General features: G+C 42.3%; 1 protein-coding gene across 1 annotated transcript in view; it reads right to left on the bottom strand.

Annotated features, from left to right (window-relative positions):
* Window positions 1-1,999: 1,999 nt before the first annotated feature.
* LOC125233411 overlaps window positions 2,000-16,327 on the bottom strand; it is a 57,600-nt gene continuing 43,272 nt past the window's right edge. Inside the window, exons 3-9 of the mRNA XM_048139424.1 lie at window positions 9,278-9,513; window positions 8,212-8,409; window positions 7,563-7,686; window positions 7,127-7,237; window positions 5,494-5,647; window positions 5,147-5,359; window positions 2,000-4,733 (exon numbers count right to left, since the gene is read on the bottom strand). Of these exons, the coding sequence (XP_047995381.1) occupies window positions 2,125-4,733; window positions 5,147-5,359; window positions 5,494-5,647; window positions 7,127-7,237; window positions 7,563-7,686; window positions 8,212-8,409; window positions 9,278-9,513 (3,645 nt within the window). The 3' untranslated portion in view covers window positions 2,000-2,124. The remainder of the gene's footprint in view (window positions 4,734-5,146; window positions 5,360-5,493; window positions 5,648-7,126; window positions 7,238-7,562; window positions 7,687-8,211; window positions 8,410-9,277; window positions 9,514-16,327) is intronic.

Below are 16,327 nucleotides of genomic sequence, written 5' to 3'. Positions count from 1 at the left end.
CTTCCTTAACAATAGCAGTAGGAGCTACTTCCTGTTTCAATAAGACGGTCTTGTAAGTAGGGGCAACAGTCACAGCCTTGACGCGTGGTCTTATCGTGTAAACCTTTTCTGTGGAGGTAACGATGGCGGGTGTGCTAGATACGTACACTTCTTTCCTCTTAGGTGTTACTGATACATACTCATTCTGTTCAGGGAGGTCTTGGTAGAATGAGTCATCCGGGACAATGATTGGATTGAAAGTGGCAGAAACGTAAGGACCTGCAGTAGCTGTCTTAACGTTTGATACTATTTTTCTTGATTTTTGAGTGAATTGACTATCGCTTATGTCACCTCGTCCAGAGTCATCATAATCGTTGTTATAATCTAAGAAGTCTTGAGCTTGTACCTTGGGGCGTGTTCCTTTGAGTACGACGGTTGGGGATTGGCAACTGCATACAGCGCCCAATTTCCTGACGAGAAGGGGGTTGAAATCGTTTATCTTAGTGACTACAGCGACCTTAGGCTTCGTCCTGCGAATAGGCGCTGGAGTGACTTCTACAAGCTCCTGTTTGTAAGGAGCATATGTTGAGGTTACTGTTGGAGTATAAGTACTAGACACGTACGAAGGTGACGATGTGGTGTAGGCATGAGATTTGGCCGTAGCCACAACAATATTCTGCTTTCTTGCAGGTGCCGCGGTGGATACAATAATGGGTGTTTCCGACGACACTGATTTGACTGGACTGTAAGGGTTGTATACAATTTTAGAGGTAAATGATTGACCTTCACTTTCGAAATTAACTAGACCCTGAACAGCCTCTTCCAACGGCGGTAAATATTCAGGTGCTTTGTATGTTGTGGACTCCGTGTATTTGTAAGTAGGAGCAGCTGTAGTTGACTTCACGTATGTCTTTTTAGTTACTGGAGGCAGATAGGTATTTTCTGTTTTAGGAGGAAGGTATTCAGGAGCGTTGTAAGTAGGGACTGGTTCTGGCGTGGGCGGCAAATACTCCCGAGATGTCTTTGAATAGGTAACTGGCTTATACGTAGATGTGACCACTGGTGCTATGGTGGAGACCACAGGTGGGAGGTATTCCTCAGCCTTGTTGGCTACCTGGATTTCTGGAGTTTGGTATGACACTTGGAACGATGAATATTGGTTAGTTTCTATTCTCTTTGGCTGTTCAATGTGAGAAGTAGTAAACGACACTTGCTGAGCGGGTACGTAACTTTGGACATTTTGGTACTGCTGGGAGTAGTCTTCCGATTTGTAGTCGTAGTTATCTTGAGCTTGTTGGTAATAGGCTTGCTCCTGGACTATCGGCTTAGCAGTTGATGATACTACGTAAGATTCTTGGTAATCAGTCTTTGGTGGAATATATTCGGGTGCCTTGTATGCCTTAGGAGCTTCGTATTCGGCGTAATGTTCTTCATAAGCGAGTGTGGCCGGAGTGCTTGATACGATTACAACGTCGTCCTTCGCTTTGTGTTGAGTGTTGTCATTGTATAGGTGATACGTTTGATGTGACACTTCACTAGCATCAGAGTAAGACTTGGTATTCACTGTTTCTACGTCTCGCTGAATTTCTGGCTGGTTGTAAGAGTAATCTTGATTCAAGTTTAGGGATTGTGTGTTGTAATTGTACGATTGTTGAGAAGTTTCGTATTGAGCAGGTTGGCTAACGATATGGCTCACCTCATGCTGATGGCTGATAGGCTTGTAAGTTTGAGTATAAACAGCGGCAGTAGGTTGTACGAAAGGCGCCGGTGTTACCTTTTGGGTGTATTTTATAATAGGGTTCTCATAATAAGACACAGAAGGCTGGTACGCGAGCTCAACCTTAGGTGCAGGTGTAGAGGACACAGGCACCACCTTTTCTACTTTGTGGATCGTTTGATGGATATACGACTGAGGCTTGTATGTGGACACAACTGCTGGCGCAGGGGTGGAATATGTTACGACAGCAGGGGCTTCCTCAAACTTCGCAGCAGGCTTCTGGTAATCGTATCCAGAGAATGAGTCTTGAGAATAAGTATGGACCTGGGCAGGGACTTTGTGAACAGTTTCATGGCTGAACGACTGGGGTTGGTAGGTGGATATCGCTGACTGGACGGCAATGGCAGGTTGGGCGGTCGTGTACTCTACTACGGTTTGTGGTTGTTCGTAACTGACGCCGTGGCTGGTGTAGTCGTAACCATTTTCTTGTGATTGGCATACGACTTGCTGTTTTCGATTTTGTGAATTGTTTGATGGCTATACGACTGAGGAGTATAGGTGGAAGCGATTGCTGGAACCGGTGTGACATGTTGAACAAGAGTCTTCGCAGTTTCTTCAAGTGTAACGGCGGGTTTTTCATAACTATATCCAGAGTTTTGTTCAGAATATGTGTTCACACGGCCGGCATTTACTTTATGTAGAGTTTGATGACTAAATCCTTGTGGTTGGTATGTAGAGACAGCGATGGCAGGTTGGGCAGTCGTGTACTCAACTACAGTTTGTGGTTGTTCATAACTAACGCCGTGATTGGTGTAGTCGTACCCACTTTCTCCTGACTGAGCATAAGATTTGCTGTTCTCAACTTTATGAATTGTTTGATGACTATATGACTGTGGAGCGTAAGTAGAAACAATTTCTGGAGCAGGCGTAACGTGCTGGACCACAGCCTTTGCGGTTTCTTCAAAACTAACAGCGGGCTTCTCGTAATGGTATCCAGAACTTTCCTGAGAGTAGGTGTTGACTTGACTGGCATCTACATTATGTAGCGTCTGATGGCTGAAACCTTGCGGCGCATAAGTAGCGACAACAGGTTGAACTTCCAAAGCCGGCTGGGGTGTAGTGTACGTAACTACGGTCTTTGGTTGCTCGTAGGTTACTCCTGATTGGACGTAGTTGTAACCAGATCCGACCTCCACAGCCGGACTGTATACTTTGGCGCTTTCTACTTTATGGATAGTTTGATGACTGAATGACTGAGGAGTGTACGTTGCCGGAGTGGGCTCAGCGTATGTACTGACGCTGGGACCAGTAGTGTAAGCTACAACCTTCTTGAACGGCTCTTCTGTCACTGGTGAAGCATTGGAGTAATCATAACCCACGGATTCTACCTTATGTAGAGTTTGCTGGCTGTGGCTAAATCCTTGGGGTTTGTATGTGGACACAGATATCGGTGCCGGAGTAGAGTAAGTTATTCCGTCTTCAAACTTGATGGCTGGTTTGGAGTAGTCGTATCCAGAAGATTCACTTTTCACTGATGAGGTTTGGTAGCCGGAATAGTCCTTGTTTTCATATTGATGATAGTCAGCTGCTTGATTGTAGTCAGTGACAACCACTTTTGGTGTGCTACTGACGTACTGTTTTACAGGCACCACTGTTGGTTGAACATACGTAACGGCAGGATGAGTAATACCGAAGATTTGTTCGACGCTAGTCTTAGGTGCTTCAGGCACGAAGGTAGTTTTGTATGCTACTGTCGGTATTGCCGTAGTAATAGCGTATGGGGTAGCAGTGGTGGGAATGCCAGATGAAGTGGGAGTAGTGACGTAGCTGTAACCATCCAAGTTGTGGGAGTCTGTCCCGACGTGATTAATAGAAACTGCCGGTTGGGAAACATATGAGACGTGGCCTGTATGTTGGTTGTCATGGACAATGTTATGTCCAAACGATTGAGCGTTAGATGCTTTAGAGGCGTCATAGTTGAACTGGTCAGTATATCCAGAATCAACTAAAGTAGTCTTGCCAACCAAGCCGACATTAACTGAACCAGCTGCCAGAGTGTGTGACCCACCGGTATAGGCCTTAGAGTCGCTGATATAGTTCCCACTGTTAGCGGTACTGTAGCTTCCATGGTACACTTGGCTGTTCAGAGCATTGCCATTCGATCCCGCTCCATTATAGCCTCCAATATGGCCGTCAGCCCTGTATACACCAGCCACGTATTTACCAGAGTCGTCATGTGTGTACGAACCGGAATAATCCGCGCTGTACGATCCACTGTCACTTTTATATCCGTTAGCGTTAAGAGAAGACTCCTTGTAGATACCAGCTTGGTATTTTCCTAAGTCGCTGTAGGATCCAGAATTGTATGATCCTTTGTAGTTCGATGAGTCGTCAACATAAGAACCAGAGTTGTGAACATATTGTCCGCTGCTATCAGCTCCAGAAGATGCCGAGTACCTTCCGTAATCGTAGTAGTCACTGGACTGTTTGTAAGCAGAACCATCATGGACGTATGGGACAACCGGAGAACCTACATGCTTGTAGGGCTCAGCGTAGTCACCTGAAGGGTCATGTACGTACGCTCCAGAATTGTCGGAGTAATCGCTCGATTGATATTGAGAGTTATGCCCCGAGGAGAACGAAGAGTAGCCATTAGATTGCGCTGAAGAATAATCGGCAGCGCCAGCGAGAATATTGACCTGATGTCCATGGATCTTTTGAGCCTCAGATTTAGTCGGGAGTCTATAATCATCCAATATTAGCGATCCACTAGTGTACTTTCCTTGGTCATTATATTTAGTCGCCTGAACGAGGCCTTGGCCATGCGCGGCACCGTTGACTTGGTAAGCGAGGTCGTTGGAGCCAGAAGCTCCGTTAAACTCCTGGGACGCAATGAAGTTAGCGTCGAGCGCGTCTTGTTGGGAGAGGAAGCCGCCCTGGATGCCGACGAGGTTGTCGAGGGCAGCGCCGGAGACCAGGCTGTTGTGCGCTGCGACGTTCACGGCGTCGGCGGTTTGGCCATGGAAACCAGCGGCTCCTGGAAATTAAAATATTATTAAAATCTCAACATTAGGTTAAAGAAAGTTTTGCCAATAGTTATGACCAAAATTAGTTATTTCAATAATGAAATCCGGTGTTCATGACGTGACGTCGCTTATGATTTTCGGTTACTTCACAATGTACAAAAAGTTGATTGAGCATCCGTTATTTGTGTTCTACGGTTGATTTGCCCCATCATCATCATTGGCCAAAGCATCTTTGCAGATGATAGTTGCAGCGACTACAGTAAGGAGATATCCTGAGGAGGTAGTCTACAGTCTACAACGGTTGAGATGGCTGAAGGTACAAGCCAATGGCCGATCGGCCATTCCTGCCGCATCGATCACAAATATGCCTTGACTCCTGGGGTGGCTCAGCAGCACCTTTACCAATAGTCAAAATAAAGCTTACCAGTAAGAACAGCTCCAGAGTACCCGAAGGCCTCGGCCTCGTATCTGGCGATGTTGCCACAGGCGGGCACGAGCCAGGGCCAGTCGCACTTGAGCTTGTCGGCGTCGAAGCCGAGCCCGAAGGGGCAGCGGAACTCGTAGGCGGACAGCGGCGCCTTGCCGTGGTCCAGGCAGGCGAAGAACCAGCGGCAGTTCTCGGGGTCCGCGTAGTAACCTGGAACCGAAAGTGGATACAGTGTAGCAAAATTTGTTAAACGCTAATCTTTGGAGATCAGTGGTGGTCTCAATCATCAAATCAATGGTCTGATCCTTGATTGGTCTGATGTAGAAGTCCAGCAATAATGTTACCTTCATGTTCAGGGCACACGAATCTCGTGTGGGGCACGGGCGCGATCTCGGAGGAGCCGGGGCAGGCTTGCGAGTGCGGCAGGCTGCCGGGCCACACGCACACTTCGTAACGCGAGTCGAAGGCTAGGCCGGCTGGGCAATCGAACTCGAATACCTACAAAAATTATAGAAACCAGTTAAATCAAAGCTGCGCTTCCTTATGTGTTTCTTTAAAACTGAAGCGCCTGTTGAAATGCTATGAAAATGTTTTATCTTTAACTATTTAATACCAATCAAATATTAAATATTGATTCGAAGTCATTTAGGCACTGGTCCCACCGCGAGCGAGTAAGCTATGAACTATCGGCTATTTTCTAGCTCAAGAAACGAACAAAAGATAATTGCTTTCGTGTAAATAAAAGAGAGAGATATATATTTATAGTTCATAGCTGGCTTGTTCACACCGCCGGCGAAGACACTCTCCCACCGCCCGGCGAGTAAGCGATAATTCCATACAATGTTTACTAGCCGCCCGCTGATTGTCAACTGTTTCTAGTACATAATTTTACTAGTTGATAGCCGAGCTCGCTGATAGTTGGCGGTGGGACCACTGTTTACTAGTTGACCGCCGCGATAAAAGCTATCGACTATAAAACTAGCTCAGCGGTACTCGCCAGTGCCTGCTTGGCGATCAGACCGATCATTTTACCTTATGAGGTGGATGCGAGTGCACGTATTTACAATGAATTTAAAACAATCATATGAACTATCTTTGTTGTCCAGTTCGGATGACGATGATGATGTATTTTATAAAAGCGTGTGTGTAGTGGCTTTTTTGTACATTACCGAAAGCTGACCCACGGAAACTATTGATACTGGATAGGAATAGAATCGATAGACATAATAAAAAAGTTTGTCAAAAATTTTCTCGCACCCCGTATGTTTTTTCAAAAATCTTTAAACGCCAATCTTTATTAATTTGAAATAGAAGGAAGGTGTTCTAAGACCATTTTCGCTTAGCAGTACGGAATCTGGTGGCTGCACTCACTGACCCAAAATCTATTTCCACCCTGTATAGGTCATTGGCGAATGGGGCCCTCTTAAGTTTTTTACCTTTATGCTAGGCCACCCGGCTGAGCTAGTGGAGCGAGTAATCGCCCGTCGCACGCAAACACTCGCTTATAGCTCAGCGTCTAAACTAGTAAAACTATACTCGCTTCTCGCCGCTCGCCCACTAGTTTGTAGTTTATAGTTTCACTCGCTTATAGTTTGTAGCCGGCGGTGGGACCAGTGCCTTACTACGTAGAATCTTTTGCTAAGTCTAAATATATCTCGCCTTTGATTTCGACATGTGTCCTTTAATCTTATGTACGTCAAATCAAACTGCAAGGCCTTAGAGAGTAAATCCGTGGCAAAATCTGGGGTAACCAAAACAAAGGTGATAAATAAATGAAATAGTAATGATAGGAGTACTGGTCGCCGTTCTACTGGACATCCTAAATAGGCAGATCTCCGTGAACTCGGCGTCCGTGAGGGCTGGCGTGATGTCCACTGCATAAAGAGGCGTGCTCTTGTGTTGGAGCCCAAAACTCATTTTGGGTCATCGCGCTAACAAACTAAGTAAGTAATGGTACGGGGGAACGAAGCGTCATACCGTGTAGTCAGGCGAGAGCTGGTCGAACTTGACGCAGCGGTAGAAACGCGCGCAGGAACGAGGGTGCACGAAGTAACCCTGGCGGGAGCAGGAGAACTCCGTGCGGGTGTCCTAAAATAGATTACAATTTATAAGTTTATTAATCAAAATTTATATTCCTGCTTCTCTATTTCTCATTTTCCAACGGCATGGGTATGAGGAACGCCAGAATCAAATTAAAGAGGTTATCTAATCCTGAGTAAACTATTTATCGACAAGAGAATGCGGGGCTAACTGTCGCGCACTCTGCGGATCAATATGCTGCATTAGCCAGCTGATTAGCAGCCAGCAGCATAGTCATGTGTATGAGTCCCCAGGGTATAGTCACAGGTGTATTTTCACTAGGTCAGATCCCTCACAAAATATGAATGTTGTGCCATGCGACAAAAACACGTACCTCACGGATCGAGTGGATGACGCCATCAGAGTCCACGATCTGCGTGATCCTGTAGGGAGAGACTTGCAGCGCGTCGAGCGCCCGCGCGTGCGCTGGGGCGGAGAGGATCTCGTGCTCCAGGGACCTGGAACCGCATATAATAGATTTATTAACTGCCAGTAAAGTTTAGTCACTCAAAGGAACTTCGAACCGTCTCCGAAATGAGAATGACGCCGTTAGGTACATTTATTGATTTGTACATTCATTGGGGGTGTTTATTTACTAGATGGTTTACCAATATGGCATTGAACTTGGAAAATTGTAGACTTCGGTCCAAGATCGGTCGAAGTGGAAGCATAAGTAAATGTTGTATTGTAAAGTCAATATGGATAAGGAGAAGTGTGTCTGGCCGTCAACTTACTGATTGTCACACGTGTTTTTACTGTTTTTGCGAGTTTATACTTTTGCTATTTGCTACTCACGATTAGTAGTAAACTTATGAACTCTCAATAGACACTGATCATTGTTTAAACAGGCCAAATGTGAAGGCCAGACACGTTTCTCTTATGACACGCTTATCCTTATTGACCTTAACGTTTTTTAAGTCTTTCTTTAGAAAAGTGGGCCTGGGAAAAAGTCCAGGTAAAGGTTGTAACTTGTAATCTCTTACCTTAGAACAGCGGCCCTAGGTGCTCTGCTCTGTTGATTCAAGACCTTGGCTAGGGAAGCCTTGAGCGTGGGACCACATGGAGTCTCCAGGTCCTTGTCAGCTTTGTGCAGCGCCAGACCGGCTAGGCCCCGGACGCGGGCGTACTTGCCCTTCACGTCCACTGATGAGGAGTCTTCGAAGGACATCCACGTTGTGTTCCTGGAAAGTTAAGTTGAGAGTGTTAGTAAGAAATCGGTTTTAGGACACATGACCTATTTAGAAGGTCTATCTTTCAGCTTTGAGGCAATACAAAGATATTGCCAAAACAGTACTCACTTGAAAGCATAAGGCGCAGTTAAATCCTGATCTCTCTCTAAAGTCCACCGTCCCTTTTGCGGCTAGACAGCTGTACCTAAAAGGGACGACCGTAGGGTGTAGACACACAGCTCAGCTTCGTCTACCTCTTTAGGCTGATTGTCCACAGCAGGGCTCCTTGGGATATTGAAAGTCTCGTTCTCCAGGGTCAATTGATGAAGGCAGACCACGATCTGTGAGGCTTGTACGACAAACATACTAAACCGTACTCATTTGAAAGCATAAGGCGCAGATCAAACCTGATCTCTCTCCAAAGTCCATCTTCCTTTCTGGAGCTGTCCACACAGCTCAGCTTGATCTATCTCCTTTGGCTGGTCGTCTCCAGCAGTGGCCCGTTTCTCGAAAGGTACAAGCCTTGTATTACAAGTGTGTTTCCATGACAACCCATACGATTTGACAGTTCGCGCACTTGTAATACAAGGCTTGTACCTTTCGAGAAACGGGCCCCAGGTCTACCAGGAGTACTAAGGGCGAACTGACGAGGGAGCTTGATCACGGCCTTTGAGGCTGGTACAAGAATACTTATTGCATAAGGCGCTGACAATAATACCGGTCCCTTTCAAGAGTCTTTTTGCAGCTGTCTTCACAGCTCAGCTTGATTTATCTCCTTCCTCCTAGGCTGGTCGTCTACAGCAGGCCTGCCTGGAGCACTGAGGGTTTTTTTCTTTCAGCTTTGAGTCTAATACGAAAATATTGCCAAAACAGTACTCACTTGAAAGCATAAGGCGCTGATAAATCCTGATCTCTCTCCAAAGTCCACCGTCCTTTCTGGAGCTGTCTACACAGCTCAGCTTGATCTATCTCCTTAGGCTGGTCGTCCACAGCTGGGCTGCCCGGAGTACTGAGGGTCTCATTCGCCAGGGTGAACTGGCGGGCGCTTGCTGGAAGGCTGATCACGATCTTGGAGGCTGGAACGCCGAGACCGATGACTAGGTCCACGACGGAGTCCTGAAAGATTAGATGAAGATTAGACGCCATTATTATAATGGGCTGAAAATAAGCTCTTCGAAAACATCACTACATAAATACCTAGTATAAAACAAAGTCGCTTCCCGCTGTGTCTGTCTATCCCTTTTCGTGTGAAAAACGTTCTGTCGTGTAGTTTGGTACTACTGATTAAATATTGCATTGTATTACATTACTTATGTACAATGCGACATTTGAGCAGTCGGCTGAAATGGGTACCTCAATAGTCCGTAATGTATCTAAAATCGCATCTGAATTCGCCCGCCATCTAATCAAAGGTGGTTTTCCACCGGCAGAGCGTGAATGGGCAGAGCGGAGAGGGAATTGAAATCGCCCTGACCCTTTTCCACTAAAAATTGCCATTAATAGCCATCGCGGGCCTGCGCGAGCCTGTGCGAGCCTGCGCGTGCCTGCCGTAGATTGTAGGTTTCATAAGATACTCTATCTTCAAAGCAATACGGTAAATTTTTACACTAACAAATATCTCAATTCAAGTCTCGCACTTCCTCTTCAATCCGCGCCTCGCCATGTCTCGTCGCGCTCTGCCGGTAGAATACCAACTTCGTGTTAATTTATACTCTAAATAGGAAGCAATACGGTTAATTTTTACACTAACAAATATTTCAATCCACGTCTCGCACATCCACATCAATCCACTCCTCTCTACGCTAAGCCACTTTTCGTCTCGCCCTGCCGGTGGAAAACTACCATCAGAGTTAATTTATACTTTAAGTCGGAAGCAATACAGTTCATTTTTACACTAACAAATATCTCAATTAAAGTCCCGCACATCCAAGTCAATCTTTACTATTTCCACCAAAGATGCGCTGGGCGAGAATTGAAAATTCGCCATACAAATTTCAATTCCCTCTCCGCTCTGCCCATTCACGCCCTGCCGGTGGAAAACCACCTTAGACCTGATTTAGACGGCGGCGGCGTGCGAACTCGCATGCGATTTTAGTTACATTGCGGGCTGTTGAGGTTACATACACTTTTGCACAGCCATGAAATACCGCAATGTAATAAAACTCGTATGCGAGTTCTCGTACCGTCTAAATAGGCCCTAAACGATTTGAATATCGCTCGTATTATATCTAACGCCTGCTGTAAATGCGTTAGCAACGATGTCGACGTATACGCCGACAATGATTGCTCGTAAGTCGTACAACTTACTATTATCATGATTTTAGTTGAGGCCAAAGATACAAAGTATGACTTAGTTATATTTTACAGGAAACTAAATCAACAAACTTGTTTGTGGGAAAACACTGGTCTTACTTGATAGCAATAACTCTTAAGGCGCTACATGCCTTGCAACATAGCTTTCATTTTAAAAGGACAAGCTATGCCGCAGACGCTCAGACAGTCAAGGGTAGGTACAAAATACATCAATTCTCAACCATCTACGGCAAATTCTAGTTACCCATTACTGTTGAATCATGAGATTAATGAGGTCACGACCTAACGGTCAGTGGCTAGGTACTAGGTATTTAGGTTTTATTGGTTTTTATTACGTTCCTCGATAGCGAAAACGTTACCGAAGATGTACAATTTTTGGTCCTAGGAAGTAACAGTTTGGGGCGCTGGGGGCCAATTTTTTAAATGTGACCACTCGATTTCCTGGATTTCGCTCAAAATCTCTACTAATTTCAATTGTTACTAATAAGAAGAAAACACTGGTCATGAGTAGCATTAGCGCTCTGTAGCGCTCGTCTTCAAAAATCGCATTTCACCCATTTCCACAGACTTTTGAATGGCAAAATTGTGCACTCGAGATTCAAAATCAACCCCCTGGTCACTTTCTTCAAACAGTAAATCACATTTTTTGCGACTGAATGTTATCGAGTAATGTGTTATAAGCTCATGGTAGCTGTACTGTAGCTACGTAGTAGATTAGCATAACTAATGTTTAACTTTTCTCAGTGCCTTTGATGCATCTGCCAATATGTGACCTACTTGAGTCAAATTACTCACGTTTTTTAAAAATGTGAAATAAACTCTAAAGTAATAGACTTAAAGGATATGGACAGGTGTTTTTTTTTCTGCAGGGACTGGTTTACCTTCGGTAGCGTATTAGATAGAATAGATGTCGTGAGACCGAGTTTTCACATTATCCGATCCGATATCGGATGTAGGAAGGATGTAAAATGTAAGATTTATGCGCTTCCAGGTCTTCATTTATGTATTTAATAGATCATTATTACTAAAAATCGATATAAAACGCAAAAATTGCGGATTTAATGCCGATGGCACTCTCCTACAACAGTTTTTGTCCGAGGCACCATGGAACTGCCGATATCGGCAGGACGCTTCCGACATTTTTTGGCATGCCGGACCCCCCGCCAGTTGTCGGCCGATAATATTTGTTTGTGTGCGTATATAATGTATATATACGTTTGTAGTAGTGTGCGTGACAAAAATGGCGTCTATTAAACAGCTGCTAATGATCGAAATTCAAATTAGTTGAAAATTTCCATTGAAAAAAAAAAGGTTGTAATGCATCGGTCCGAATTGCGGATACTAGTTTTTTCATCTTTTAGTAGATATAGTTGAATGTAAAATTATTTATTTTGCCTGACACTCTGAGTATTTTTTATGCTCGTTATCTTAATTTTACAATATAATATTTAGGATATAGTGCTTATAATTATTAAATATAAAACATTTTTTAAATATTTTTTGATACAAAATCATACTTCATTGATTTGGAACAATGCGTTTTATCGGACCGACATCCGACACTATCGGAAGCGTTTATCGGATGTAGGATGTCGGTCCGACATCCGATATCGGATCGGATAATGTGAAAACGGCCTAAAGATGACATTAAAATAATAGTTATTTGTTATACAAGGGGGCAAAGTTGTATTTTAACGCCGAGTGTGGAATTGAGAAACGAGCAAGTGAAAGGATTCTATAGTTGAACCACGAGCGAAGCGAGTGGTTCGATAAAATACATTTTCACCCGAGTGTAACAACTATAGCGAGGAAACTACATCGCAAAAAATGCGTTTATCACTAATTCACTACTTCCAGTAGTTCCACAGGTGGTAAATCTACTTCACCTACTTTTATCAATATCAAAGTAGTTAATTTGACTTTATTCAAGGTCAAATTACTTTACCCACTAGTGGATAAAATGCGTTTTTACCCGCTGGTTTTAAAGGACAAAACACGTGTTTCCGAGCTAGTGAGGGGAAAACCACTATTAAAAAGTGGTCTCGATAGCTATTTTTTTAAAAAGCTTGTGTGGTCATAAGGTAGATGTGACTTCTACGAAATGTGTAATTAACGTTAAGAAACGAAAGGAAAACCACACGTTATGTCGCGACGTTTTTTATGTGTAAAGGAAATCGCCTGCCTTAACTGTCGTCGTTACTTATGTAGTGCAGCAAAAACTGGTCCATTCTCAATTCGGATAAACGGACCTTAAGGGTGACGTCACATCTATCACAGCATCGAGCCTCATTAATCCTATTATATATGTATGAGAAGTCGCTGGTTAATATAAAGCTTACGCATCGAATAACCTAACCACAAAATTAGAAATTTGAAAAAACCCGACATACGGGACCGATTTTCATGAAACATGGCTAAGAACAGTCCCGACTATAGTTCATTCGTTCCGACAGACAAACAGACAGACAAACACGTCAAACTTATAACACCCCGTCGTTTATTTTGCGTCGGGAGTTAAAAACTGAAAGCATGCGTACCTACGTATGTTCATACTAAATGCGGCTCGCTGCGGTAAGATGTGATTCCACCCTAAGATAAACTAGTTATATGTGTGTGTATCGAACTAGATATAATAGATACAAAACACCAACAAAAAGGGAGTCTACTGGTGGTAGAGCCGGGAATCGAACCCGGGTCTTCAGCAAAAGATTTACAATTTAGTGTTATTATGATATGGCGAAAAACTATATAAAGAAACCATTTTTGTTTCATAAATACACTTAAAAATTGGAAAAATGGGTTATAACGTAGCTAAACTCTGACTAATGTTCTATTATTAATAAATAATCTAATATAATCATTTATACACAGGCACAGCCTAGTGCGGAGACCCCTGTCAATGTAGAAACATAATTCTGAAAATAAACGTTCTTTGTCTCTGTCTACAATAATGGGTAGTTGAGTAATTAGCATATATTATTAACATATTATCCCTTAAATTGCCACTCTATGACCGAACAGGATTTTTATAATGAAACTTGTTGTTTTGGGTTCAGTTAGGGAAAATATTAGATTAAGGGAAAAATATGTGAAAAAAAAACATAACAAAATTGGAAATGGTTTTTTTAAGCGTCACTTATAAATGACATTGCCAACTACTGCTTAACATAAAGACGTCACTTTGGACGGACATTGCCAAATACACATGCACATTGCTAACATAGAAAAATAAAACGTAAACTTAATAAGTTACACTCAACATTGTCCGAAACTTCACGTGCTACCTCTTTATGTCCGGCGCAATATCTATAACGTAATCTACGTTATGAAAAATGCTCAAAACTATGTTGACTGTCCGGATTTGCTGTCAAGCTTGAAGTTCCCACTTCGTAGGCCCCTCACGCCTTATGTCTCGCACTAAACGAATGTTTCATATCCCCGCCGCTAATACTAACTTCAGAAAAAACTCCTTTATTATAAGAGCCACTAAATATTTCAATCAAATTTGATTTGAACTATGACCCCATCGATCTGATCTGTGACAGTTTTATATCAGTACGCAAACTACTGGCCCAAGACTTCTCCCACTGTTAACTCTCAAATAACACTGTAAAAAGGTTACCGCTTTTTTCCTTTATTTTATTGTTTGCTCTCAATCATTGTTTAAACTCATATATAGATATGTATTACAAAATCTTTAAATAAATTACACAATTTTCTGTAATTTTGCACGCATGTATTTTGCCCAGTTTCTATCTGTGGAAACTTGTTATTGGCTCGTTGTTTCTATGTAATAAGCCTTATAGTAACTTTATCTGTGAGTTTTCCTAATAAATAAAATAGAAATAATATAGTCCAGGCAAAAATAAACAGGTACACTTTTAGGAGAAGAAGATTTACTGCTGCAGTCGTCTCTAAAACACTCTCTAGCTAAGATTCTCATTTTTTTTCGTTGTCTGATTCTAAATCGGAGTCTTTAGAAGCTAGAGGTGGTAGAAGAGCTATTATCCTCTTTGACCTCAAACGTGGCCCAGCCATATTATTGTAAAAATGCAACAAATGTTAACAATACACAAAAAAATGTTCGTTTAGAAAAGTTGGCAATGTCCGTTACAAGTGACAAATAGAAAAAACACAATATTTAGTACTAACTGGCAGTGTCACTTTGAAGTGACATATATTATAACTTCAAAAATAATAATGAAATGTTTGTCATTTATTCACAATAATTACACTAAATAGTAACTTAATTACTATTACAATAAAATTTAGGGAAAAATATGCATAAACTGCTAAAATACTTACATAACAACGACATTTGTCACAAGCGTAAAAAGGCCTAACGGTTGTAATTTTTAAACTAAGTATTTTTTCAAATTTTGATAAGCGAAAGCGATGCGAAAATGCGCAAAAATAAAAGGGATAGATGCTCGACCGCGTGGATCACGCCACATGCGCAAGAGTGCCTAGGAATCTGAGTTAGCCTATAGACTTTATAGGACGTCATTTAAAACGGACAAAAACAATTTAAGGGTTATGTTCGTGTTCAGTGTGACCTGCATCCGTTTAAACTTGAACTATATATGTATGTTAGGTTGAGTCACCGACTCACTTTTACTTTAACCATAAGGTCGGTCGCATTTCGGTTTAATTGGCAGATTGATTTTAGGTCACATATGTGACAAGAGCATTGTATGGCCATGGTGCTAAATGAATTGCAAAAATATCTTGTTATGGTTTGTTCGTTAAATTTTATTTATTAACCTACGAAGTTCACCAGTGTTCTTTAAAAGTAGTTAATTGGTAAATATTGCATCTATTTTAATTCAGATTTTCGATGATGAAGCTTTATGAGATTAACCCATAAATCCGTTCACAAAAGCCTGTCATAATGTCATTTATATTCTACACAAAATATTTTAAAAATCCAAACAGTAACGTCAAGCAATAATAAATTATTTATGATTCTTATTCAGTGTCCAAGTACCGCGTCTGCACTCTGCAATAACAATGATCAACTGACATTTTTAAATAAAGTCGCAAGGAGCAAAAAGTGGTAATTAACGACTAACAAGTACAAAAACTGATGACGGACACTACTGACAGTTATGAGCACACATTATTTCTATGTCCAGTTTGGTTCCGGGTATCGGATGACATCGTTGAAGATTGCATCAATGTGGACTACAACAACAAAAAAAACACTTAAACCATTTACAATTTGGCATTAAAATATACTATGCATGTAATATTATACTGATAGTGGTGGACCCAATGACCATTCAATGGGCCCTATAGGTTGGGATTGGGACAGACAAGACCGCACGTTACGACGTATAAGTACCCGAAAATTTACCTCTCAATATTATCCCTGTGTCCAAAATCATCCCTAGGAAAGTCTAGATACTACAAACTACGTGACTACACAAATGAAAATGAAAATGAAAAAGTTTATTAGGTTAATAGAAGGGGGTTACACAACGAGGTTGGGATTTTCTTTTAAGCAAAATTTGCTTTTGACAGAAAACCCCGCTCTTCCAGAAAGAGAGGGTATAAACCAAAAAAATTGTGTTTCTGTTTTTACATACACATAGAATTAAATTAAATTTAAAACAAA

This window comes from Leguminivora glycinivorella, chromosome 14 (assembly GCF_023078275.1).
Source record: "Leguminivora glycinivorella isolate SPB_JAAS2020 chromosome 14, LegGlyc_1.1, whole genome shotgun sequence".
Classification (NCBI taxonomy): Eukaryota; Metazoa; Arthropoda; class Insecta; order Lepidoptera; family Tortricidae; genus Leguminivora; species Leguminivora glycinivorella.
Note: the sequence above shows the minus strand (reverse complement) of the source record. Positions and strands in the feature narration are given on the sequence as shown.